This window comes from Pogona vitticeps, chromosome 12 (genome assembly GCF_051106095.1).
Source record: "Pogona vitticeps strain Pit_001003342236 chromosome 12, PviZW2.1, whole genome shotgun sequence".
Lineage (NCBI taxonomy): Eukaryota > Metazoa > Chordata > Lepidosauria > Squamata > Agamidae > Pogona > Pogona vitticeps.
In genome coordinates this window covers 25,609,054-25,636,645 of record NC_135794.1, presented here as the reverse complement: position 1 = coordinate 25,636,645, position 27,592 = coordinate 25,609,054, and the positions used below count along the sequence as shown (strand labels likewise).

At 41.3% G+C, this 27,592-nt stretch overlaps 2 protein-coding genes across 3 annotated transcripts in view; one reads left to right on the top strand and one right to left on the bottom strand.

The window, feature by feature from the left end:
* The window catches only part of LOC110077225 (tropomodulin-3), a 60,539-nt gene that overhangs the window by 24,830 nt on the left and 8,117 nt on the right, over window positions 1-27,592 (bottom strand). The window contains exon 1 of one of the 2 annotated variants that reach the window (XM_078381022.1): window positions 8,031-8,049. The exons of the other annotated variant lie outside the window; for it this stretch is intronic. The gene's annotated coding sequence lies outside the window, so the exon portion shown is untranslated. Of the gene's footprint in view, window positions 1-8,030; window positions 8,050-27,592 lie in introns of those variants that run through there. 2 annotated transcript variants of the gene reach the window in all.
* Window positions 655-27,449, top strand: LOC110077226 (tropomodulin-2). Its single transcript, XM_020790057.3, has 10 exons — window positions 655-850; window positions 7,720-7,906; window positions 9,400-9,556; window positions 13,763-13,885; window positions 14,963-15,046; window positions 17,052-17,182; window positions 18,701-18,808; window positions 19,342-19,485; window positions 20,103-20,247; window positions 21,493-27,449. The coding sequence occupies exons 2-10, from the start codon at window positions 7,781-7,783 to the stop codon at window positions 21,525-21,527; spliced, it is 1,053 nt and encodes a 350-aa protein (XP_020645716.2). The 5' UTR covers window positions 655-850; window positions 7,720-7,780; the 3' UTR covers window positions 21,528-27,449.

The window sequence follows — 27,592 nt, the reverse complement described above, 5'->3', positions numbered from 1 at the left end:
GACATGTTCCAATGCCTTCCTCATAATTAAGTCAGTTATACTGTGTCAGTATAAAGAGGCACCCTGTTTAATTAAATGACTGCACGGTTCGTTCGCTATGCATCATTGGCAGGAGAAGAGCCCTTTGATGTCTCCTGGCTGCCTTTCAGTGTGGGCCCTGCTCTGAAGCAGTTCTGCTCCTTCTGTAGATGCAGAGTTGGAAATTATTTTTGACCATTTAAACAGCATCACAAAACACTTGAGGCAAGTGGGGCAGGCAGGCAGTGACTTGGTAAGCCTGCAGTTCTGTAGCTCCTGCTATCTTAGGATGATGGATGACCACCACCAACCCCCAAGGTCTGGTTTTCCTTTCTTCTACTGCTGATTTAATCAGGCTAGATCTGGGTAACTCTTGAAGTCGAAGGTCGTCTCTGCAAGGGGAACTGCCCCTGGCTACCATCCTTTCCAGCTCAGCCCTTGCGCAGTGAGCAGGCTAGAAAGGGGTACTATACCGTAATGCGATGAAGCCAGGAAGGTTCCGTGAGGAGGCGCAGAGCGCCTCTCTGGCTGCCGCCTGGAACTACGAGTCCCAGATTGCTCCGCCGTGGTCTTGAGGCTGCGCCAGCTCCTGAACTGAGAAGCGGCGGCGAATGGGCGGGGAGAAAAGGGAACGCCAGCCCTGCCTGTTGACAGTCCCTGGACGGGTGTGTGTATGTGCGCGCGCGTGCGTGCGTGTGTGTTAAAAGGGGTTGGGAGGGAGGGAGGGAAAAGGAAAGGCTGGATCCGTACGACCGAGGAAAGGCAGCCAGCCGAGCAGGCGGACTCGTGCTCACACCTCGCCACAAGTCAGGACCGCGGTGCCTGCTGCCGGGTAAGCCTGCGCCGATCCCCCTCCCCTTCCCACGCTAGGATGCGGGTAGCCTGGCTTGCTCGTCTCTTTGCCACCCGCCCGCCCGCGCCATCTGCTCCGGAGGCTGGAGGCTTGGACGCAGCAGAGCGACGGGGCGCCAGCGCATCCCCCGGCCAGCCTCCTGGCGCAAGGCGCACAAGCCCGCCAACCGGTGGGGCATCCACGCCAGCCCTCCTCCTCCTCCTCCCCCGGCCAGCAGGAGGCTTCCCTGCGGCGGAGCATCGCTTCTCCCTCCCGGCTGCGCCTCCGCGTCTTTCTCGGGTATCCGGGGAGCTCGATGGATGCTCCCTGCAGCGAAGCCAGCGTCCGCTGCTGCTGCCCAGGAAAAGCGGGCAGGCGGATCGGGGAGCGCCTTTTTACTCGGGCTTGCCCGACGCTTTGGCAAAAAAGAAGGCTGGTGGACGTGAAAAGACGCGCGTGGCCAAAAGGATCCTTTCTCTCTTTTCGCCCACCCTCCCGTTCGCTGTCCACGCGCGTGCACACGCAGGCTCGAAGACCTTGGTTGCCTTGCGGAAGAAGAAAATAGCCGCAATAATAAGGGGAAAACAGTACATGGCGATGATGATCTTGATGATTAGCCTACACCCAGCATCCTCTTCCCGCCTCCAAACCGACCCCCCGCCCCGCCGGTTTTTTGGCGCACGGGAGGCTGCGGGGAGTGGGGACCCCTCCCTTCTTTTTCCGTGGGGGTCTGCTGCTCCATCCGGAGCCCAGGAGGAGGTTTTGCTTAGTGACTCTGGGGAGGGTTGATCATGCTAACGCCCTCCCTCCCCCCTCTCCTGTAGCAGGTGCTTGTGCCTTAAGGGATGGGATGCAGGCTTTAACAGCGCCTTCCTCTGCATCTTCTGCTCCGAAGGAAGGGCAGGTTGTGGCTGGGGCTGTCTTCCTTTTCTAGTGGGGCAGTCGGTCTACCGGTTGCTGCTGTCTTGCGGCAAATCCACAGACGTCTTCCTATGGTTTTGCTGCAAAACACCACCAGCCAGAGGGCAAGTGCATAAAACGCCAGTCCCACTGAATGCAATGGTGGTCAATCAATCCCTAGGAGAGGCCTATGGATTGCAGGTTTGCCTGGCTTTGGGGAGTCTCCCCTCTCTCCATGTACAGAGCGGACTAAAAGAGGGACAGTTGTCTAGGGGTGAGGCATGTTAAAATCAGAAACATCTGGAATACAATTTTTTTTAAAAAAATATTGGTTTCCCTATCACCCTCTGGTCTCCTTTGTTTTGGTTATTTTTTTTTAATGAAAGAATTTAATGCAACTGATTGATTAAAAAAGAAAAAAGATTAAGAATGATTGGGGTGAGCCAGTCTGAGTGGATTGTACTGCTTCCTTCCATCCAAGCACCCTCTCCTATATCCAGCTGTGGTTGTGTCATCCAGAGTCTGAGTGGAAGGGAGAGGCGCTAGGCCAGATGTGGCTGCCAAAGCAGGCATGCCAGAAAGAACAGAAGCTTCAGTTTCAAAAAGAGAAACCTACTCAAACAATCCTATGCATTGCATTTGGAAACAAGGGTTCCTTCTGATGGGACACAGTTATTGTCTGAAATACTGTTTGGGGGAAGGCACGGCCCAGCTAGAACACCCTCTCCAAGTTCCATGCACAGACAAGGGTTACCAAAGGAAACCATGCTGGGCACTCCCCAAGCACTAGACAGCTGTGCTGTGCCATCTCTGCATGTTTGCTCAGAGGCAAAGGTCATGAGAGGAGAGTCAACGGAACTTTCTCCAAGGTAAATGTGTCCAACAGGGATGGACTACAACTCCCCTAATCCCTCCCCAGTATCTATGCTGGCAAGGGCTACTGGGAGGTGTAGTCACAAGTTGCTCATCTTGGTATACCCGATTCAGAGCAGGCGTGTGTTCAGGTACAGTAAGCCACTGCCTCATGGATCACAGGTGGTGGTGGTGGTGGTGGTGGTGGTGATGATGATGATAATGATGATAATGATGATGATGATAATAGTAATAAAAGTAAAAAAAAAACCTTAAAGACTTTTAGATTTTTTAATGTGACATTTCATGGACATGGTCTGACTTCATCAGACATAAGAGCTCATGGTGCCTGTTGTTGCCTTTGGAACATGCATGTGTCTCACCCTTGTTGTAGAACAAAAATAAACTTATCACAGGTAACACTGCTACTGGTGAATTGCTCTTTCTAAGTGCTTGTTCCCCTGTCAGCTGCTATTATCTAGCACTCTTTCATTTTAGTGTGGGATATTAAAGGGAAGCCGGCTATTCCCTCACTGGATGAACCTACAAATGACTCTTCTTGGACAGTTCTATGGGAGGTTTTCCCACACATCAAAGGAGCATGTGCTTTTTTCCTATTTTTTTTCTTTTGCCATTCCTTCCCACCATCAAACTCTTTCATCTTTTCTGGATCAAAGAAAGTGTGTGAGCTTGATGTTCATAAATAGATCCCCAGTTACAGGGTTGTCTTTGCAAATGAAGAGCAAAGCATTGATTGAGCGGATGCATTACAGAAGGACTGGAATCAAGGGGGCAGATGTCTTTTACAGTGGGGTTAAACTTAATTTTCATAGGAAAGAGAAAGCAATTCTCCCTCCATCATCAGAGCTTTGAAGGAAATTATTGCAAAGAACTAATTTCTTGTACTTAACTCCCTTTCCCAAGAACAAAGGCATAACTACATTACATTATAATTCTTATTAGAGTTAATCTCTCTCCTCTAGCAGTATAGCTATCTTTTAAAATGTAGTTACTTTTATATTTATAAGGGTATAGCTTCACTCAGCAGTGGAAAAGGAATACTGTACTGAGAATGGGGAGGTAAAGAGTTACTTACACATTGCAAATGTGACATTAACTATCTTGGAAGCTGCAGTTTGGAATTATAAATGTAATTAGCATTTAAAAATAAGCATCCAAGGTCTGTTGCTCATTTTTGCTTAAGCTGTGTAACATGAGTGTATTTTGGATATCTTGAAGAGGTTGGTCCACTCAGAGGTTTTTATGATGTAAACTTCATAATAATCTGATGGAAATTTCAGTACCTCACCCACCAGAGCTGGAAATCAGGGATCATGCCTCTTCTTGTATGTGACATAAACACACAGCCCTGTTGTCAAATCACTGGGATTTACAAGTGATTAATCAAATACGTTTAGTACTAGTTTGCCTCTGTGCAGATTGCAATAAATCAAACCCATTCAACAGATGCTTATGCTAACCTGAATCCACAAGCTCAAAATATCCACCACATCAGCGGAATATCCATCAAATATTGCTACGGGAGTGTGTGAGTGAAGAAGAGTCTCCAGACTCAGCCCAAGACATTTTGCTGCATCAAGGAAAAGACAAGATGAAGGCCTGCCCTTCATTCCAAATCCTGACAGCAAACTGAACCGATTGGGAGGCTGACGACCTGGCAAACCCACCCTGGGCAGGAGGTCTCAGCTAAGTCAAAGGATAGGTTGCCCCTACATCTTCTCACCCTCGAGATAAACATATAGCCAAGGTGATTTACCACTGGTGGCATCTGTGCTTTACTTCTCCCTTCACTGTACAGAAGTCAAATCTCGAGAATACAGCACATAATTTATGGATGCTACTCAGTATCTCTAGATAAAGGAATGTGGATATCCACTGAAGCAATGCTGGCTGGAGACCGGGCCCTCAGGACTGAAGCACTGAGACTTCCTAATGAACAGAGATGATGTTGCCATCTTGCCCATTTCCAATTTCCTTCTTCCTTCTGAGATTTGTGATTGATTCCTTTAGTAACACAATGTATTTTGAGGTGGCAAACATATTTTATTTTTATTTTTTATTTTATTTATTTATTGTATTTATACCCCGCCTATCTAGTCATTTCGACCACTCACATACCCCCTCACACAAAAATCAATACAGCTCCTTATATTTTCAGACTCTTATCTGGTGGCATGGCTCTGGTAATGGCACAGACACCCTACTGCATTCCTGATTGCTTTGTTCTTGTGAACCCCATTACCTGAGCAAGCATAGCGGTTGGAACTATCTTACCCAAAGACAGAGAATGGAGGATTTGATTACTGAAATTTTTCAGCACTACAGGTTGCAGAGAGAGAAGTCTCTCAGGCTGGGCATGGCATGGTTTATTTGCGTAAAGCTAAGGGTGGAGAATTCAATTAGCAAGGTAAGGAAGATTGTAATCGTATGACAACATAACCATTTCCTAAGAGCTCAAGAAGTAAATATTTATTTTAGCAGTTGATCAATGGATGTAATTTTTTTTTAAAAGGAATGTGCTATATTGACTTTGTTATGTACCATCAGGTTACTTTGATGGTGGTTCTAAAAGGTAACTGGGGTAGACTGGGTTAGCATGTTGGGCCAAATCAAAACAAAGTGAAAAAATAAAGAAAACTAAAACATTGCAGCACCTTAAAGACTAACTGCTGTATTTTAATGTCTGAAGTGGATTTGTCCACAAATGTTCACATTAAAATACAGGACTTAGTCTTTAAGGTGCCACAACATTTTTGTTTTTATTTTTTCCAAGGTATATGAGATGTTCAAGAAGTGGTTTACCACTGCTAGCTCCCGTGAGTTTCCACTGAAACGACATATCCTGATTCCTAGTCCAACCTCTATCTACTACTGTATATCACACAGTCTCTTTTAACACCTATAGAGAATTCTGAATGAATGCGATCTGAGCAAACTGATTACTCTCATCTACTTTTCATGTGTCACCCAGTCCTATTAACTGACTCCCAAACTGTATAGGAACATAAGAAGCTGCTTTATACCAGGGCCATCTAACTCAATATTGTTAAAGATTTCCCTGGTTTCCTGACCTCACGTTTCCGGTTCCATTTTCAGATTGATATTAGATCCAAAGTCAGATAAAATGGGTGTGTCAAACACTGTTTGGAGGGTGTCCTACTGGGGACTTTGGCTCCAAGTTATAAAGACAACTAACTACAAATCTAAGTCTGGAGATAGTAATGCATGATTAGCTGAAAATAAAACTGAAAAATATCTGATTGGTGCTAAGGAAGAGGTGAGGGGAAGAGTCTAGAAGCCTGGATTCTGTTCATATCATTAGTTATCATGATGGGTTTGGGAGCTGTACATTTTGGGGATGAAGCACTTCCACTTCAGTCCACAAACTGCTCCTGGTTCACACAACTTCAACCAGAGTTTAGTTCTATATCTAAGCCCACCCTGATTGTGAGTACCCTGGTTCCATATATCTTTGTGTTTGCTTTCTTTTGGTTTGCTAAATATAGTAAGTTGCTTTTAACTTATTTAGCGCTATTATTAAAATGTAATGAAAACTTGCAAATCTTCTAATACAGTTCTGAAAAGCATTAATCTTCTCAAAGTGTTTTTAGAGCTTTGTAAATGAGTCTTGGCCAGAGTACCAACAGTTTGATGTTTATTCACAGTTATCTTGATGTTTAGATGTTTTCATGGATATTCTGAACCATCTAGTCTTTCCCCTTTCTCAAGTATAATGTGTTAATAGCTGCATACAGGATTTCTGGCATATTTATCTTTAACACGAAAAATATAGATATATTTAGAGGTGTAGAGTGTTAGCTATAATGTGGATCAAATCAGCTTTTGTAAAACTAATGCTGGTATTTAGCAGCAGAAAATGGCAAAGGATTATACTAATTCTTCTTGGCGGCTGGTTTTGCATAACTCTGTTCATCTATTAAGATTTCCATGGGTTGCCAGCCTGCCAGGATTTTGAAGATCCGTGCAGCAAAACAAAAAAGAACAGGGTACTCTGTTAAATAACAAGCACTGAAGTCCAAGTGTGAAACCGGAAGATGGTGGAAGACTGTGAAGTACAGAACTGTTTTTCCTACTGGTTCAAAGCTGCTGTGGGATGAGGCTAGGATTTTCTTCAGTAAAATGGAGCACAACAAAAAGGGTTACAGTCTAGCCATAAGCATCTCCAAATTCCTCAGAGACAAATCTCAGAGTGAAGAAGAGAGCTTGATTTTGTTGTGCAAGATGACTTACAATCCAGACATTAGCCATCTCCTCCCATACCCAGTTAGTGCCAGCAAGGGCACAGCATGCCTTAGGCAGTTCCAGCCTTTGCTTGCCATGCTCTAAGATGTAAAAAGGGTCTGATCCCACGACATCACAAGAGACCACAGGTTGTGGTCACAAAATTGCAGAGGATGGGATGTTGTTGACCTGGCAATCCCCTCTGACACAACACAGTTTCTGCTTGCTTCCATAGTTCTGACAAACCTCTTTCATGGCTGAGGTTCAAGGTCACTTCAAGCTTTGCAGCTACTCCTATTTTAGCTGTTTAAAAAGGCATTCAGAGTTGGTGTCACCTATCGGCTATATAGCTGAGCTATGAAACCAAACAGGCCCAGTTTCAATCTGGCCTCTGCAGTGAACTCATGAAATGGCCTAAAAACAATTCTTTCTCTTCTTCTTCCTTTCTGCCATCTGCAATAGGGAAAAAAATAGGGAGGGGGGAGCTGGCAGATTCTGAGAGTTGTAGTCCAAAAGGTAAATTTTCTAAGCCCTGGATATAGAGCAAAGTAGTTATTGTAGCAACAGTGGGAAACAGATGGCCTTTGAGATGTTCTTGGAGTATAGTTATCAGCCCTAGTGAACATCTCCAAAGGTGGGAGATAATTGGAAATCAAGTTCAACAACACATGGAGAGTCTCAAGTTCCTCACCTGTCTCACTGGGTTGTTGCACGAACTGCAACTAAATAATAAATACAACTTGCTTTAAACATTCTAGAGATGTTAAAGATCTGCCTGTCCCACTGCTTACAAGCCTTTACCACATCTAAAGATAACATATCACAAATAGCTGAAAAATCATATTTTCTTCCAGGGATTTAGAAGACGGACTCTCGAATGATTGACAGGTAACCTTTAAGGGTCAAGAAGGAACCATGTCAGTGCCATTCAAAAAAGAGTTAGAGAAATACAAGAACATCAACGAAGATGAAATTCTCAGCAAACTTTCTGAGGATGAACTAAAACAGCTCGAAAGTGTACTTGATGATCTGGATCCAGAGGTGTGTATTACAAGACCATGATTGATTTCTAGCTTGCAGCACCGCACACTGACCTTTTCATGAAACTTGAATTTAAACATATAAAATGAACACAAAAGCTAAAATCTTGTTGGTGTAACTATACCTGTGAAAGACTGATGACATCACTGGCAGAGGGAGGTTTTCAGTAATCAAAAACTTCTGTCTTTCCATGGCTTGCTTACGTTGCAAATAATCTGTTTATTTGGGTGGAAGCTGTGGGGCACAAAGAAGAAGTTCTTGATTATTGAAACACACTTCTGCCCAATAGTATTACCAGGAGGGGCAGATTTTCAGTAATCAATGAGTTCTTATTTATGCTATGCAGCTCCCATGACTTTGAACTAAATCCAGTTATCAGTTCCAACTAGAATAGGCCCATTGAATGAATGGGACTCTTTAGCTCCATATTTAAGTAAATCCTACAAAATCGATGGGTTTGCTCTTGTTGGACTCACAATTGCACTTAGTGCTTTGTGGGGGGACATACTTTGGGGTAACAATGGCAACTAAGTTCCTCTACAGCTGCATTCTGGTGTCAACCAAACCGTTACGACTGAATAACCTAGCTGTTGCACCATCCTAGGGCATTCTGAGGGAGAACTGACGGACCTTACTGTTAGACTCCACTCCTCTTTCACTCCAAATGTCCAACACATAATATACAGAACTGTGCCCCTCCCTGAGCTCTACTACCAGTAGGAATTTGGGAGGATGGAGGGAGGCAAAACAAGAAAAAACAAAAACACTGCTCTGAATGCCTATGCTGAACTTCCTTTCAAAAATCACCTATCGCATCTGCCATGTTGCTTTCCCATTTAGTTTCTAAACAGCCTAGTGTCTAGGGCGTTGTGTGAAATGAAGATAATAGTTGTCTCCTCAAGTTAGCAAACTGGTATTGACTGGGATAGAACCATCTGACACAATATTTTCACATCTTGAATTTTTGCATGTTTATTGGTTCTATTGTTTTAAAATTTTGTAATGCCACCCAGAGTAGACAATTGGTCTAGATGGGCAGGGTATAAATCTAATAAAATAAAATAAAATATCTGTAATGGGTGGCAGCTCAATGGAGGTAATTTATCAAGAGCTCTATCAAACCTAATTATCTCACTATTAAGATAATTACTTATTTACTTATTTTTAAACTGAGTGTATGTTATGTAAGAAATTATACATGAGCCGCTGTCTAGACAGGCATTGTGGATTGACTATATATCTATATCCATATCTATATATCTTTACCTGCGTACTATTTCTCCAGACGAGTTTATAAGGAATAATATACGTGACCTAAATGACGTATATCCAGTGTGACTATTCTCCTTCCTTATTCTTTCTCCGAATCAAAGAAACAGGAATTTTCTACTAAGCAAATAAAAAAATCCCAAGGAAACATTCCCCAATAATAATCCCTATTATGATCAGATACTGAATAACTTCCTCTATCTCTCCTATCTCCCCTTTGGCAGAATGCACTTTTGCCTGCTGGCTTCCGACAGAAGGATCAGACCAGTAAACCAGCCACAGGACCATTTGACAGAGAGCGTCTGTTGTCCTACCTGGAGAAACAAGCACTGGAGCACAAGGACAGAGACGACTATGTGCCCTTCACAGGAGAAAAGAAAGGTAACTGTTTTCTCTTCAGGAGTGAATCAAATAAGGAGATTGATGTATAGAAGAATTTATTCTAAATGTGTAGTCTCTTGGTGTCATCAACCTGGCACAGAAATATCAAGCCAATTTACAGCATTTAAAATATGATTTGCAAAATCCCTTCTAGCTCTTTGTCATGGTCTTCTCTTTAGAACAAAAGCTGTTTTGTCTTAGCTGTCTTTGTTGGCTTCAACTATGACATTTAATAACAGCAGACCAGAGTCTGAAAAAAATCATTTATTTATTTATTTTCGGACTACAACATCCAGAATCTTCCTGCCAGAATGGGATTATGAGAGGATTCTGGCAATTTTAGTTAAAAAAATACAACTTTTCCAAGATCTGGAGCAAGTTTGAGAAACTTGTGCTCCATGAGCCACACAAAGGCTACCAGTAGCATATGGGATCCAGACAGGGAATTTGCTAGATTCCCGTCCAGTGTTGGGGGAGGGCAGGGTGGAGAAAATAAGGTTCCTTGTGGCCACAATGCAATGTATTTCATTAGGCTAAAAGCTACACAGACCAGGGCATGATCTGAGGTGGAAAGCATCAATAAGTCTGTGTTTTGTAACACCTGGGCTTCATGCTCTGGAGAGGACACTCCTCGATTCAGAGCATGTTACCATAGTCTTTCGAGACTGAAGGATGCCTATATATGTATATGTTCAGTTCAGTATATTTTTTCTTCACACCCACCTTTCCCTAGTATGTATTCAAAACAGCTGGGTTTTCAAAATACTCTTGGTGAATATTTGAAAATCCCTTTGAAAGCCCATGGATTAATCACTTTTCAGCATCCTCTTTTCCCTTGTTTCAGGGTTCATCGGAAATGCTCTCAGTCAGCTAAATTTCAAACAAGGTAAAAGGAGATGAATCCTAATATATTAGGCTGTCTCCAACCAACAGTATGACCCAAACAAAAAATGTGGAGCCAGTTTAAGTGACTTGCTTCCTCAGGCAAAGTTTGCTACCTTGCTCCAGCCATGACAGCATTACTAGTCAGACTGGAGAAGCTGGTTTTTTCAAGCTTTCTGAGATGGAGTCTTGCCTAGTTCCTTCATCTACCCTTCTGAGCAGTATGTCTCCTGCAAAGTCCATGTTGCTGCTGCTACTATGATAACCCATTGCTGCACAAATCAGTTCAGGAGTGGGAAACCCTCCAAGTCATTACACAAGATGAGCTTTTTCATTCAAAGCTGGCAAAAAGTTACAATCATTGCATAAGGGTCAGGCATGAGCTTTGCTGGCGGGACATCCAAGCTATGTGGTGTTCCTGACCACAGTCTTTATGTTGGCAGACCCCACTGCATAAATGCTTGGGGGATGATGATTATTTGGAAAGCTTAGCAGCCCAATTCTCCTTGGAACAGAGCTGTCTGGTAGACTCAGTCACTAAAAAGAAGTAGAGACAGGCATTATAGGAAAAAGGAACCATGTTGACTGACAATCACCCGCTAGGTTCACTAGGAAAGCTAATAAACAGGTGAATAGAAAGAGACAGTTTCAGACCAGCTGTCCTTCAGTCATCTAGACAGAGAAGGAACAGTGGTACTGGTGGAAACAGAAGCCTACATAAATCCACTGTTATAAATAACCCCCTTCCCATTTTCAGATGGCATATTTTTCAGAGAGAGTGCCAGTTTTTCAAAGGGTTGGAAGATGGAAAGCAAGATGGAAAGAATACTGGAGGTGTGATATTAAATCTAATCTTTCTAATTCTTCCTAGAAATGCCTGTGTCGGTTAGTTGCTTCTCACTTTCTCAATCTAACGTCACTCCTTCCCTTTGGTTTAACACAGATTACATCACTAGGGAACTTGTGAACAAAAAGCTGGCTCGAAGATGAAAATTCAGTGGCTGGGGGTAATTCTTCCCATATGTTCAAGCCAGGAGTATGGTTTTGATTATGTTGTGGAATATGCTGGAGAGGCACGATGGGCGGGGGAGGATATTGAGCAGAGAAAAGAAGGAATGAATTCCAAGATCTTATTGGGAGATGGGAGAATCAGGAAAGAATCTGATGCCTGCTTTATCAGCTGCCCACCTCTTCTTAGGGAGGACTATTTCACATTTGTTGAGAACTGTAGCTTTTTGACAGGAAAAATAAATGATTTTGTTGGAGGAGAGCTTAACAGTTACTCTGGACTGCCAGAAAGATGAACAAGTGAGTCCTAGATCAAATCAAGCCTGAGCTATCTCATGCTGGGAAGGGTGGAAGGCAAAAAGAAAAGACCAAATACAAGATAGACTGCCTGCCTAATGGAAGTCAGCCACCTGGGATCCCTCATATCATCGTTTTGTAGTTTCCTATCTTTTGCACACATGCATACACACTCATTCTTAGTCACTGGCAGAAAGAGCTGCAAGTTCACATGTGCTCGTATTTCAGGCTCCTCCTGTTAGCACTGACACTGCCCCTCACTAGAAGAGGGCCCTTGAGAACTTGCATGTGGCCCTTGACCTGAAAGAGGTTTCCAGCTGCAATGACGCAAGGAGCAGGAACAAGCACATTGGGCCCTGTCCCCATGCCATGCACAGTTCCTCACAGTTCCTATTGCCTTATGAACATCTGGAGTAGGATGCCTTTTCTATTCATGTGTGTGATTTTGCACCCTGGGCAATGAGGGTTCTAAGTCATTTGGGTGGCTTCTTTGTGCATAGAAAGAGTCCTTTAACTCAGGGGTCCCCAACCTTGGGCCTCCGGATGTTCTTGGACTTCAACTCCCAGAAATCCTGGCCAGCAGAGGTGGTGGTGAAGGCTTCTGGGAGTTGTAGTTCAAGAACATCTGGAGGCCAAGGTTGGGGGCCACTGCCTTAACTGATGAGGTGACCTATGTGCCTGTATAGGAGAGGATGTAGCCAACACATTCATTCCAGTGGTTGGGAAGTTACTTTTCTAAAATAATTCATTATGTAACCATTATAAAGCTGCTCAAAAGTAATATGTTTTGGGCCAGTTACTCTGTTTCTCAACATAGCCTGCCTCACAATGTTGTTGTTCTAAAATGGAAGAGAAGGAAGGATGCATCACACTAAGTTCCTCGGAGGATGGCTTGAATAACAAAAATAATGAAGATGGGGAAGCCCTCATGCCTGAATGATAAAGACATGAATAACTGTACACGTTGCTAGGCATTAAAAATGGAAAGATGGTTGTGCTTATGGGGAGGTGCATTAGAACTGATGAATTCCTTTGGGAGTCATCACTGCCTTGCCAGCTCCTAAGTCTGGAAATTATGAATCACCTCCCTAAAAATAATACAAGCAGCTAAATATCATGAGCTGAAATCAATCAAGTATGCTTGATTTGGCTTTTTTGAAGAGGATGGGAGGCCATGTGCTGGGCAGGCGGTAGTTGCATCCTCCACTGCTGCTCTAGCATTAAGCAGGGGATAGCGCCAGTGACCTGAGATAAGCAGCTGGTGAGTTTCTTTCACACCTCCAGTGTCTTTCATTTCCTTTATACTTGGTATCTATTTCTGTATTTAGTTTGAGGGGAAATCATTATTTTAGCTTAATCCCAATACAAAACACATGTGAGTTGCTCTGTGGGATGGAGAGTGCATGGAATTACAGCTATCAATGCACAATAATAGATGGTGTGGGAACAGTTCTTCAGAACATGACTAAAAACAAAACAAAACAAAAAAACCAGGCTGCTGAACAGTGGAATGTTCCTACAAAGAGAAACTTCTTGTAGAGGTGCCAGAATCTTGGAAAAGTCTTTTAAATAATTTGGCTCATCACATGGAAATTGAAATAATTTGGCTTATCACAAGGCACTCAGCCTTGTCCTACCTCTGCTATCTTCCAAATCAGCAGAGATGATGTTGGTGGAAGAAGCCAGGTCAAGATATACTGTAATGTTATAATGTGCTTGAAAAGCTGCATTGTTAGAACCCAGATAGATAGTCCTTTGTACAAGGATAAAAATATATGACTGCTGAAGGCATTTAAAAAGGAGTTTTAAGAAGGAAGTAGAAAGATGGCATCTCTTGGAAATCTAAAAGTAATAACTGAGTGGGGGAAGGAGATCAGTAATGCTCCAGGCTACAGTTTCTATTGCTCCTGACAGCGAGAAATCTAACATCTGGAAGATCACAGGACCCTCACTTTGCATTACAGTGATAGTTGTGTTGCCACTATTGTATTTAATTAGCTTCTTCCCTTTTTTTTAAAGGAAAGGTGTTTGTCCCTAAAGAGACACCAAGAGAAACTCACACAGAGGAAAAAGTGACTCTGGATCCAGAACTGGAAGAAGCCTTGGCCAGTGCCTCTGATACTGAGCTGTATGATCTCGCAGGTTTGTTGCTCTCTTAAAACAGACACTTCCCTCTCTCCTCTCCCCTGGCCGCCATTTCTGTTTAGCAACTCTCTAGCTGTTTGACTTGCCCCAGTGGGCACCACCCGATTCCTTGCTCCATTTTCTTTGCAAGCCCACCTCAACCTTTGATTGTCTCCATGTGTTGCTGTTTGAGCAAGTGAGGTGCATGCATCCAGAGGTCTTGGGTTTATGCAGATGCAATATATGGTGTTTCACTAGTTCACTTTGACCTCTCTCCTTTTGACAGAATCACAGAGTTGAAAAGGAGTGCAAAAGGGACCTAGTATCACCCTCTCCCAATGTAGGAATCCACAGTAAAAGCCTTCCTGAAAGATGGCCCTCCAACCTCTGCTTAAAAATCTCTGACACCATTTTCTGAGGCACTTAGTTCTTGTCATTTCAAACCATCTGTTTAAGACTTACCCTTTCAAGCAGCAGAAAACAAGCTCCCTCAACCATTCCTTTTCAGTACATATTTCAGCTTGTCTATATCCTCCTTCAACTGGTCTAACCAGAACTGGACACAGTTTTGAACCAAGAAGGTCTGCTGTCTGCTAAGAGGAAGCCAGGGCACTTTGTCACAGAGGACAGGAGAACACTCTGCTGCTAGAATACACTAGGGAGGAATGAGCTCCTGCAGTGGTCATATTCACAGGAACTAATAAATCACTCCAGCAAAATATTTCCACACATATTCACTATCAAACTAAGTAATACTTGAACAGGTAATGCAAGTATCCAGGCTCTGGTACTATATCTTACATCCTATACCACTAACACTGTATGTCACAACTTTTACAGACCAAACTGAGCCACAAAAGGGGGCTATATTGCCCTGGGCTGCATCACAAGCTGACTTGGGACTTGGTCAACTGACCTCAAGAGCCCACCTGACTCTACCAAGCCAATCAATTAGTTAATCAATCAATCAATCAAACAAACAAACAAAACCATCACTACCTGATTTTCAGCCTGTGCAACTTGTTTCATGGGGCAAGAATGTTTCAACGTATTCACGTCTGCTGGTGGCTTTTGTTTTTCTTTTGGTGCTGCTAGCTGTCCTTGGGGTCCACAACTTGGTCAATAATCCAAAGTTTGACGAGGGAACCATTGGGAAAGATGGCAAAGGAACTGTGAAAAGTAAGTAGACACATATCCCCTTGGCTTCCAAACCAAGCAGAGACCACAGGGGGCAACTTGGTCACCAGAGAGACAGCAGGACATCAGATGTCTTAATGGCTTGGGCACAAACCATTAAAAAATTCCACATTTGGAGGGAATACTATATGAAGTGGAAATAGGTATTTGCCTATTCATGCATTAGAATGAGATGACAGAACTCTTGGGTTGCTAAGATTTTTCAGATATTTGATATAGGAGCAATACCATCTGTAATGCCCTCCCCACTACACCCTTCCTGGAGAACATTCTGCAAATAAGATCCAAATGTACACACTGGGACTCTGTATTATGTTATGTTTAATTTCCCCTTCAATTTCCAGTGAGGGTAGCACGTGAAAAAAATGTTATCTTTCCCATCAGCAATCTTAAAGAAGTGCAATCCTCTTTACTGCTTCCTTACTCTAATCCTGCTGCCTGTACAGAGTAGGTCTCAGTGTAACACATTCTTGAGTTGCTCTTACTTTTGTGTAAACATGGATAGGATTGCACCACAGTCTCATTAACTTCATTCTACCTCTCTTTGGATCTGGGCTTGTGTGTATTAGTGAGTGCTCTGTACAAGATTAATCTTAATTCCAGTTGCCTTCCCACATTTATGATGCAGATGCCCATGGGAGAGAAAGTCCATACATTTAATCCTGTCTTGAGGCTGGGCTTTTTTTTTTTTTTTTTTTTTTTGCTTTCCCAGCTAGAAGCAAGTATTTTGTAATTATAAAACTGCATACGTTGCTAATTCATGTCCCTCTGTGATTATTTTTATTATTTTGCAAAACTCTATCATTTCAGCTTAGTGGGTGTGCTGAGCATGAATTAGCCACTAGGAATTTGCTCTGTCAGACAACTTTGTTCCAAAAACAATATTTTTCCCAAGCTAGTTGTATTAGTAGTTTGCTTGTTTGTTTTTTTTTAATTTGAAGCAAATCAGGTGGGAAGGAATGCATTCCACGAGTCCTGGGACAAAAGAAATAAGATTTAAGACATAGCAGACCAGGAGGGGCTACACAAGAGGAGGACAGAGAAGAGGAAGCAGCATATTGCAGCGGCTGGATTAGGGGAGACCTTGCTTCAGTACCACTCCTACCCCCATTTCTACAGCTCCCTCAATGAGGGTTTGAATAATGTACTCTTAAACCAGGGGGAGAGGGAGATGTTCAGGTGTGGTTTTTTTTAAATGTAAGAAATGTTGATAAGCTTTCAAATCCTGCCAAATAAATAAGAGCCACAGCTATTTTGAAACATAGTTCAAAAGTTATTTCAGGATGATGGTTGTTGTGGATTTTTCGGGCTCTTTGATTGTGTTCTGAAGGTTGTTCTTCCTAACGTTTTGCTCATCTCTGTGGCCAGCATCTTCAGAGGACAGAACTCACAACAACCATCAGATCCTGGCTAGGAAAGCCTTTGAGATACATTTCAGGATGACTTAAACTCAGAATAAATTAACCTCTAGTAAATAGTAGAATTTTTTTTAATTTTACTGTATGTGCATTTGGTATATACCTGGTGCTCTAAAGTCCTAAGCAAACCAGAACTCAAAGAGGTTAGCTACTCACTCCTTGTCAGACCACTCCCCCTTTGATCCCAGGGCACAGACAGATACCTTGCACCTACAATGGATTCATACAAGAAAACTGGCACTCATTCCCATTTTTCCCCATTGAAGAGAGACATCTGTCCTACATCCTATTTAAGAGCCGGCCAAGGTCTGACATTCTAGAGCTGGCCAAAACCAACTCAACTGAACCAAAAGATCCTATAAGCACAAGAACCTTGGTGTCTGTTTGGTCTGATTCCAGCCCTGGGAGAGGCCACCAGGGCCCAGAAGCTCCAGTGTTCTGGGAGCTGGTATGCCAGAGACAGAAGGTACTTCTGGAGAGGTGACAAAGTGCTAGACTTTAAGGAGTTGGGTGGGGTAAAAGTATTTTAAATCAATCCATCCATCCATCCTATGCCTTCTACCCCACAGATGTGGTCAAGGGTGAAAAAGTCAAGCCAGTTTTTGAGGAACCACCTAATCCAACAAATGTCGAAGCCACACTGCAGAGGATTAAAGCAAATGATCCTACACTTCTGGAAGTTAATCTGAATAACATAAAGGTATTCCTGTCAATGTTCCTCGTTTCATTATCCCATTGCTACATGATGGATATTTGAAAACTATCTCTAGGCCATTGAAATTTATTTTCTAAAGCATTTCTATGATGAAAGGGAACAGCAGATACAAAGAGCCCCTTTAAATGTTCAACAGACCATGTGAGCACACAAGGGTTGGATGTCTGACTGCTCCCCAACATTAAAATTGTCTAGTGTGAGTGAAGTTAATATGTCAGCAACAAGGCCATTTTCATAAGGTGTTGAGCTCCAATCTCATAAAGTATTTAAAGTATTGGAAAAGCAATGTTTAAAAGACCAGTCAGAAGGCCTACAAAGTCAACTTTCATGAACTCCCAGTAAAATGGGTATAAGATTCTTGTTATGGAATTCTCTTCTGTCGGAGATCTGACTATTCTCCACCTCTTCTCTTTTTTTAGTTTTGTTTAGGTGGGTTTTTGCTATTCTGTTTCTTATGCTGCTTCCAATTTATTTGTAACAACTTCCAGGAAAAATGTGTTGCAGAAAACAATAACAACAAGTTTTGAAGCTTGTTAAAAAGTAACATAATCAGTCTTTATAGTATAACAAGAATTTTGTTAGTTTTACTTGTTGCACTTTGTCTTTTTAGTTTAATATTATGCTGTGTTCTTGAATATTATTAACAACCCTGAATGCTATTTTACAGTGAAAAGGCAGAATTTAGTTATATCAATGAATAGTGCATTCAGATTACAGGATTAGTCAGTTGCCAATCACACTAGGATTTCAAATTATGCCCTGACTTTAATCAACAGGTGAGACGTGTGTGACAACTGTCGTTTAATTTGTAAGTTATAAATAGAACAGTACCTGTCCATCTGGACTCCCAGTTTCCAATTCCCAATATTTAGACTATGGATTGGGCTGAACTAAGGCCAACTTTAATTTCAGTTTGTCCAGTATATTAGAAATCATATTTGACTATTTGGGGCATTCTTGGGGGACAAATATTTAGTTTCCTATCTCAGACAGAATAAATGTATTTAAGACTAAAACCTAATGGACTGGATTCCATCCTACGTATGTGTAGAGCAAGCAGTCTTACTTAAAGCAATAACAAGCCACATGAGATTAAAATCCCACTGACTGCTATGAGCCTACTCTTGGTATGCTTAAATCTGGATCCAATATAATATCTATAGAGTTCTAATGTTAAAAAATCAGAATAGCTACATGGCCATCAGTAGTAACAAAATTTGAGAGTGGGTAATATTTTTACTGGGTAATTTAAAAGTTACAAACATGACTAGTCCTCCAGAACTGTTGTTTATGCATCAGTATTATGGGGAAGAAGCAACAAGTTCCCCAAATCTGGTTAAAAGGAACACCCGTTGTTCTTGAAGTCAAATTACTACTAAGGGCAGTTTTCAGACTGAAAAATGTACAACAGTGGTGTCTGGTGTTCAATTTCTAGTGTCCCCTTTCGAGATGGACTAAAGTTCAGTTTTAATTAGTGAATGCAGTATTTTCTTTATAATATAGAACATCCCAATTCCAACACTGAAAGAGTTTGCAAAAGCATTGGAAACCAATAAACATGTGAAGAAATTCAGCCTGGCAGCTACTCGGAGCAATGATCCTGTTGCAATCGTAAGTTGAACAATCTATTTTTAGCGGGAAAATATGTTTCACACTCTGGAAGAATGCAGAAGCAAGCATCTGGAGTCACACACCTTCATCTTTGACTTATTTCCAGATAACATCTGAAGCCTCTAGTTACGTCACTGTCTTCTTAAAATCAGCTTTTGTTTTTATTTGTATAATTCTTCAAATATTATGTATCACAGCATTAAAATATAATGTCAATGCACAACATAAGCCAATAATATAATAACAACACCAAGAAGAAATAAAAATAGGGTAGAGAAAAACAGTATATATAGCTGTTGCATTTATTTGAGCACAAGCTGTTCTTAAACATGTAGTGACCCATTTTTTGTTCTGTGAAATATGTAAGTATGTGATCATGAGACAAACACTCTTCAAGGTAGTCCTAATGAATTCCTAGCTAAGTAGCCCACAGAAGGAGTGGAACTATACTCTGTATTTATGCATATATGTTGATTTGTGTATCAGAGATTATCTTGAGATCTTAACTCACACCACTCTTTTCAACCTTTTAGGCTTTTGCAGATATGTTAAAAGTGAATAAGACACTGACAAGTCTAAATATAGAATCCAATTTCATTACTGGGGCTGGCATCCTTGCTTTGGTTGATGCTCTGAAAGGGAATGAAACACTGACAGAGATCAAAATTGATAATCAGGTAAGGAAAGGGGGCTAGGGTACTACGAAGTATTGGCTTGACACATTAAAATGTGTTGCTCCACACTAGGCAATGAAACTCTCTGGGCAGAAGTTGAATTGGTAAAAAAAGACTTGTGCTTTCCCTCAGTACTTAACAATTGGAGATCATAATAGACCCTCATTGGGAATATGTAAAGAAACAATATTCCTCAGTTATTATTTAGTTTTCATGTTCAGAACTCTGTTGCTGGATGAGACCAGAAATTCCATCTAATCTCCCAAATGGGCCAACCAGAGAAATGAACAATAAGAAAGCTCTGTCTTGGAGTGTTTACTCTCTGGTGGTTCAGTCATAAATGAGGGGCTGTGGGGAGGCTGTATCAAGGGGCTGAGCATTTGCCTGACCCTATGCACCCTCTTTGAGGGAGACTAAATCATAAGAGTGTATCTGGGACTTGAAGGCAGACTGGCCATCTTGACTTCCTAGGCTTGGTCCCTAGTATGTCTTTCTATCTGTCAGGCTTGCTTTCCTGTTTGATAGTATGTATTTATTTACTGATGTTGTGTGTATCAGCCAGCCCCCCTTCTCCCTTCTCTCTTTTCAGATTAACATTTCATCCTCATTCCTTTTCTTAGAGGCAACAGCTTGGCACAGCAGTCGAGATGGAGATTGCTCAGATGTTGGAGGAGAACTCAAAGATCCTCAAATTTGGGTACCAGTTTACAAAACAAGGCCCAAGAACCAGGGTAGCAGCAGCCATCACAAAAAACAATGACCTAGGTATGACTTTTTCAAACCACTCTGAGGTTTAAAAATTATTTTCCAGTATTTCATTAGTCACAGGGTCAAGACAGATTTTACTGTGAGCCTATCATTAGAAGCAGAGTTCATGTAAATGGTAAAAATTATGTGTTTTATTCCATTGAAAGTATTCTTAGCTATGCAAGTTGCTTTTTTGTGTGGCAATTAGTCATTGTGGGTAACCACAGGCTTCATTTGCAAGATGTAGCTGTGAAAGAATTCATCTCTAAAGGGATAATGATTTAACATCCTTTATTTATTACAAAGCTAGTGTCTGGTTTAGCTCTCAGTGAGAACAATGTTATTAGCAGGATGAGCAGGATGGTGCTAATGAAGTACTTTTTAATTCAGAGTTACCACCACTTTGTGTAAGTGTGGAAACACTGCACCAGCTAGATCCACAGTTCAGACAAAAGAAACACCATTAAGGAAAGGTATTTTATGTGCTTTGCTTGGTCTACAGAAAAATGTCATGTATTTAATGGCTACAGCCAGTAATGACGGTCAATGTGTATAGCCTGAAGAGACAGTGTAGAAATAGGTGGCTCGAGCTGGAGTGACAGGAATACTCCTCTTACTAACTGTGGGAGACATTTATTATTTGAAGGGAAGACCAGATGAGTTTGTGTGTAATGATGATTGTCTTGGCAGTTTGATGGCATGCAATATATAAATTACACAGCCCTTTATATAGACCCGCTGGGGAGACTCTCGTCTGTGTCCTTCCATGGAGAACAGCTAATTACGGGGAGACATGGGAAGAGCATTTTCCATTGTAGAACTCCAACTGTGGAGGCTCAACTGGTGCTAACACTGCCATCATTTTGGTCCCAAGTGAAAACATTATGGACTAGAACCTTTGGTCTTTGAAGATCATAGCCCGCACAGGTTTTGCCATGGTTTTAATTTTGTGCTTTTAAGCTGTTTGATTTTAAATTGTTTTAAGCATCTTATGTTTTAAAATCATTTTATACAGCTCTGTAACCCACTCTGGGATCCTGTGATATTGTATGGGGAGGGCTATAAATGCTTTAAATAAATATATGAATAATTACTGCTCCCCAAAATCTCTAGAAGACACAAGGGATCTTTTTAAAACAGTAGCAGCAAGACAACTGTTTATTAACTACCCTTAAAAATGATCCAAAATTAGAAAAATACATATTGATACCAAGCTGTGCTTCCTCTCCCATACCCCTCTCTCTCCTTTTTCTCTTTTTCTAGTTCGCAAGAAGCGAGTGGAAGGAGAACGCTACTAACCTTGCCTCTGAGGATGCAAACAGCCTCCCTGTCAAACAGAGCTGTTCCATCAGCAGCCTGAGAAAATTCACTGGTCTTAAGGGAAGACACTGGAAAGTCTTTAGCAAGAGGCTACTCATATTCCGTTACCCTAACTCTTTCTTTCCTCTGTCTTCCCCCACTTCTTAAACAAAATGAATCATTCTGATGTTTTCTATTTAAAAAGAAATAATATTGATTTAATGATGTAAAGCCAGTGCATATACCATATATGTCAATTTGGCTTTTATGTGAAACCACTATGAGTCTTCCTTTAACATCCCCTGCCCCCTTTTTTGTTTTCAAAGATAGAGAAAAACAAATAGGATCCTTTTCTGTCAGGTCTTGCTAATGAGGGTTGGCCTTTCTCTGCTTTGCTAAATCTTACCAGCATAGCTAGGAGCAGTCCACACATAGGGAATTTTGCAGTCCAGTGCAACACCCTTTGTTTTCATCTCAGCCATCTATAAACACAGCTCCAAATTCAGGTTCCTCTGAATTCTGAGGCAGGCAAGGCCTGCCCACAACATAGTACTTGATGAGCAAAAATCAAATGTTGCTCCTGCCTGCCACTAATTAACGAAGGCCAAAACCCATTAGAAAAACCTCTTGCACATACTTCATTGAAACAAACAGTAGCGATCTAGTGGGTTATCACTCCTGAAATCTATCACTTCATCTTGCCTCATGGCAACTAGGCTAAATCTGGCTCAATGCAGACCACTGTTTACTCTAGGGGTGGCTGTTGTGCAAACTGTAGAGTTGAAAGAGACCAAGAGATCATTTCAAAGCAGCCTCCCATATCAAGGGAGCAACATTCTTCCACCAGCATTCCTAGAACAAAGCGATCAAGCTTTGAAATAAATACTTCAAATGTGCCATAAGCAGATAGCAGGGAGGGGGGAATCAGTGACTAACTCAGCAAAGTGCTTAAGATGAATCAGAGTGGCTTCCCTCAGACAGTAAACCAAAACATGGTTTGTGCACATGACCTGCTGCAGAAACCAGTTTCAGATTGCAGCTTGATTCTGGATTGCCAACCAGTTGCAACCCACTGATTCAAACATCAGCCATAACCACAGCTCACTGTGGTCTGGACCAATAGAAGTCAAGCTACATAAGGGTTATAGGGAGGGCCATAACCATCCTCTCAGCCCAGCCATCATTGCAGGTGGGAATTCATTCCTGAGCCAAAGTATGGTGACTTTGGATCCTCAGCAGAAGCAAATCACCCTTCACCAAGCTCTTCTGAAGGGGAATGGAACCAGCCCATTCTGCTACCACTAATTACCAGTGAACTCATCTGTGCAATCTGGGCTGTATTTGTGAAGGTGATGAGAGCCTCCTTGTTTCAGCCTGTTGGAGTCAGGCTTATCAATTCCCAACCTTGCTATGGAATGCCATGTGATCAACATTAACTTTGCCAAACCTAGAAGAATCTGTTTAAGTCACCTACTTAAGAATATACACGTGTTGTGGTTATTTTTTTTAATGAGAGGACAGGGTCGATACTAAAAGTGATCCAATATGCAGAAATTGCTGGTTTCCCTGCAATTCACTCATTTACTAGAAATTCTGATTTGGTGCATTTATTACAACTATCAGTAACCACTGCCATTCAGCGTTTCTCAAACAGTGACTGTCAGCCACTTGTCAGCTGTAAGATGAACAGTATTCCTACAAAGCTCTAGCGAGAAGAAGTCCCCCCTTAGTTCAATGGACTTGGACAACCAGCAGAAAAAGCAAGGAGGGAGTTCTGCTTTGGGACCCCTTCAAGAAAGATAGAGTTCTGTCAAAGGGTTCTCTCTCTTTAGAGGCTTTAAGAGCTGCTGCGTTAGGTAAAAGTCATTATTTTTTTGCCAGTAACTATGAAGAGGAGGAAAAGAGACCATCACCGCTTGCTTTATGTAGACACACAGAGGTCTGATGAAGACTCATCGCTTGTCAGGGATGCTAGCCAGTTCAGATATGTGTATCTCTTACAACACATGTGCTTGTAAACGTGGTTCAGCCTTGTTCACTCTTTGCATTTAAAGGGTTCCTTTTGAAAACATTTCATGTGTGTAAGGCACAAAGAAACTGTTAAAAGGACTCAATTGCATAGTTTACATTTTTTTATAGAAAAGAGAACATTTTCCAGGTCCAGAATGTAAGAACAAAAGAACAAATTTATTTTTGCTATTTGGAGATTGTGAAAAAGGTTTTAGTTTGTAATATGATTTAGGTCTTTCTGTGCAGAAATTAATTTGTATTTTTTTTCCATTTTCTGTTTCCTCATGTGTATCTGTTCAGTATTGCCTCATATTTATGTGCAGTTAGGAGCACCAGATTACCTGTATTTGAAAGAACTGCTGATCATTCCAGACCCCACCCCCCCAGTTTCAGAATCTTTTCCTTAAGTTGTACTGCTGCAGCAAAGAGAGAAACCCTGTTCATTGGCAGATTAAAAAAAAAAAAACTCCTGAAAGATTGATTTTAAAATTAGCCAAGTAGCAGATTTACTTAAGGCCAGACTGCTTATGACAGTGCACTCTTGTGTTTTTAAAAAAAGGTAGCCATGTGTCCTCTTTTAGGAAAGACAGTCCACTATTTGAAGGGATGCCAAGGCACAATCGTCCATTTGTCGTCTATTTGAATTCTGCAGTCCAAGTGTGATTTAAAGATCAAGTAGCAGAAGGGGGATTGGGAACCCTGATGTTCCACATCCATCTGTGCAACAGACTCTGAAGGAAGCCTATGTGTCACCAGTCACAATCTTCCTAACTCAAGTGAGATGCATCATAATTCTACTTACGTTATAGAAGTCATTTCTGTTTTGCATTGGTACATATAAATTGGAAATGCAATTTCCTGCCAATCTGTGTCCCCTTTTCTACTCCTTTTTAGTGATGCATACCTTCCTTTTTTGGTGACATGTAAGTGCTTTATGTCCTTTAAATTCACATCTCCCCAGCAGAGTTTTCAGTGGAGTGCTGCATGAAGCATGGAACAAGATGGGCCATGAACATAGCCAGCCACTTTCCTCTAGGCTCATTTCTGCACTTGCATGGTTCTAATGCAAATGACTGGCAACTACATTCCAGTCATGTAGTAGGGCAGCTGCTTAAACATAATTTAAAAAGGAGAGCATACCATACTACAAAGCAGAACATAAAATTGCATATGTCTGTTTATATGTACTGTAAAGACAGATGCAAAATGTAGGAAGTTATAAAATTTGCTTAAATAATGCCTCTCACTTGAGTGTCCATTTGACTTATATGCATATGGGCTGCTGAACATGCCATTCAGGCACTACAAATCATTGTTGCTGATCTTCCTCCTTGTGGTTCTTTATTTCTGAATCAAACTTGGACTGGGCAGTCCTTCATATGTTACCCTCAGCCCCACACCATGGCTGCAGCAACAGTGTTGCTCTGAGAGTGGAATTCTTAAATGGATCATGCTGTTGTGTTTCTGGTAAGGCCCCTCAAATGCCAAGGAGGTTGTAAATATAATTGTAACTTCTGTATATATGATGTGGTATTTGCATGTGTTAATGCTGTTGTGACTGACATCTTAGCTGCTTTTTTTTTCTCTGTGTGGCAGTTGTTACTATTTTATGTGTCTTTGGGCCCAGGCCATTTAATAAGTATATTGTCCATATGTGAATACACTGTGTAACAGATGTTGCCTAACCTAGCCTTGTTCATCTTCTTCTCGTTTTAACTGGGTCTCCTATGTTTTTCAGTCATGGGAGGCTAAAATGGATAGCTGTAGCATGTACTTGATTAATGAGCTGGATTAAATCATTAGGAATATTCAGACCAATTAATATATGCACCTAACTGATCGATCATTAAGGTTTTAACAATTAGATTATTTTAAAATGTTTGAAACACTGTAGATGATGGCTATCATACAAAACAGACATCCCTCCTGTGTCTAGAAAGGAGGAAATGCCTTCTTCAAGAATAACACATGCCACGATACAAATGTGCATTGTCTTAAATGAAAGAAAGGGCATGTACTGTTTTTATCACATGACGTTGTAATTAATCAACTCAGATTCATACAACAATTTCACGTCTTGGATGACATCCTTAGTAAGGGAACAATCCTAACTAGCCATGATGGCTGATAGTTCTGATGCCAGTTCCTCCCAGCTTAGAAATGTTGAAAATCGCGCAGGACTACAAGTACTGTGATCCAACTTTGTGCTGGCGCAGTGGCTGCGAGTCTGGGCTGGGCTTAGATCTGGTGCAACTGAGCTCTTCTCCATGTATGTCCCCCTTTTTTTGGCTCTTCTGACTGCCCTTAGCTGGCATGGCTTTGTGTCAGCATCTGAGACTAGCCAGCCCAGGGGGTGGTACTGGCACAAGAGAATTCACCCCACTTGCAGCTGGAAAGGTTAGTTTGAACTGCACTGTAAATTGGTAGGTTACCACAGTGAGGTAAAGCTCCTTGGAAAAGCAGTTATTTGGATGCTTATAAATGATCTTAATAATGATTCTACTCTACTCTTTGGTTCTGTCAAAATCTGAGTTACAACGGTTGTGTGACAGCAAGCATTAAATAGTAAAAACTAAGGCAGGCAAGGAATTCCATATCTTTTCCCTCCTAACGTGATGGTTAAGAAAAAGAAAAGCATTTTAATATAAAGCACTCAAATATAAATTGTCTTGTCTACAATTTTTGCATTGGAAAAAATCCAGCCATCAGTATAATACTGAGGACTATGTAATTTGATTCTAGGATTTGATGTGTTTTCTACAAGATTTTTTGAAAAAATTAACAAAAGGCAACTTTCATGGAGCATCTGTCCCATCTACTCATTTCAGCTAAGGTTAGGTGACTGAGCTGGAACCAAACATAAGTAACAGAAGAACACAGCTTTTCTCCATTTCTTTGGACATGTTGGTTCAGACACCATTGACATAACTAGCTTTTATAGGTTGTAATCAATACCTACTGATTTTCAGGAAGTTCTTCTGATGGGCTCTTAATTCACCTTTTATGTGCCAAACTAATTATGGTAATGACACAAAGCCATATCACTCCTGAACAGATATAAAAGGGAGTGGTTAATGTTCTAGATATGTGGTGAAGTATTCATAAGGCCAGTATTCCATATATTCAAATACAGTTAAAAAGTTTAGAGTGCTAACTTCAGCATAGAATAATACACCTGTGAACAGATTCTTTTTAAAATCAAGGTATAATTTTACAGTATATCTAATGAAATGCTTGCTAGAAGGGACAAAAAAAAAGCGAAGGCTGCAAAAATGCCCAATATATTAATACAGTATATAGCTTTTGAGACTGGAGAAGGCGCTCTAGAATTTGTGCAGCTTGTCTGGTAAGAGTGGCCTTAAGTCTTTCAAAGGGGACATAAAGGTAAACAAAATGAGAATACATGTTTCATAGAAACAGGACAATCCTTCCCCAATTACAGGTAAGCCTTTGGAGAAACACATTCTAATATTTAGTTGAACACCAGCTTAGTTGCCCTAAATATAGCATTCTCCAAAGTTCAGCTTCCAGGTAAATGAGAATGTTTAGAAGAATAATGTGGCATGTCACCCTGGCACATAAATCAGAATGTCCCTAACTAAAAGTGTTTGACAAACATTTGGAGAATAGCTAGTCAGCCTTTTGCACACTGTTAATCTGCTTTTTAAAAAATATTTTTAATGAAGTTTTCCCATGAACTGCGTTGGCCATTGTATACCACATTTATGCATTTTTAGATTCCTCACATGACTAAGCACATGTTAAATGCTTGAAGATGTTCAGTTTGGAAACTGAATAATAAACGGTGTTGCATGTTCATAGCTCCACAAGAGAAGAAACTGCTGGTAAATGAAACGTTGACTTCTGATCACTGGTTCATACTTTTGTAAATAAACTTTCCTAACTATCTAGTTTCCCGTGGTTCATTGGTACTAGGAACTCTAGAACTATGCTTTATGGAAGATTCTGCATCCTTCAGGCAGCTCCATAAGAAATGTATGACTGCAAGAAATGAAGATGGTTGCTAACTCAGATGACTTTTAAAAGAAATAAA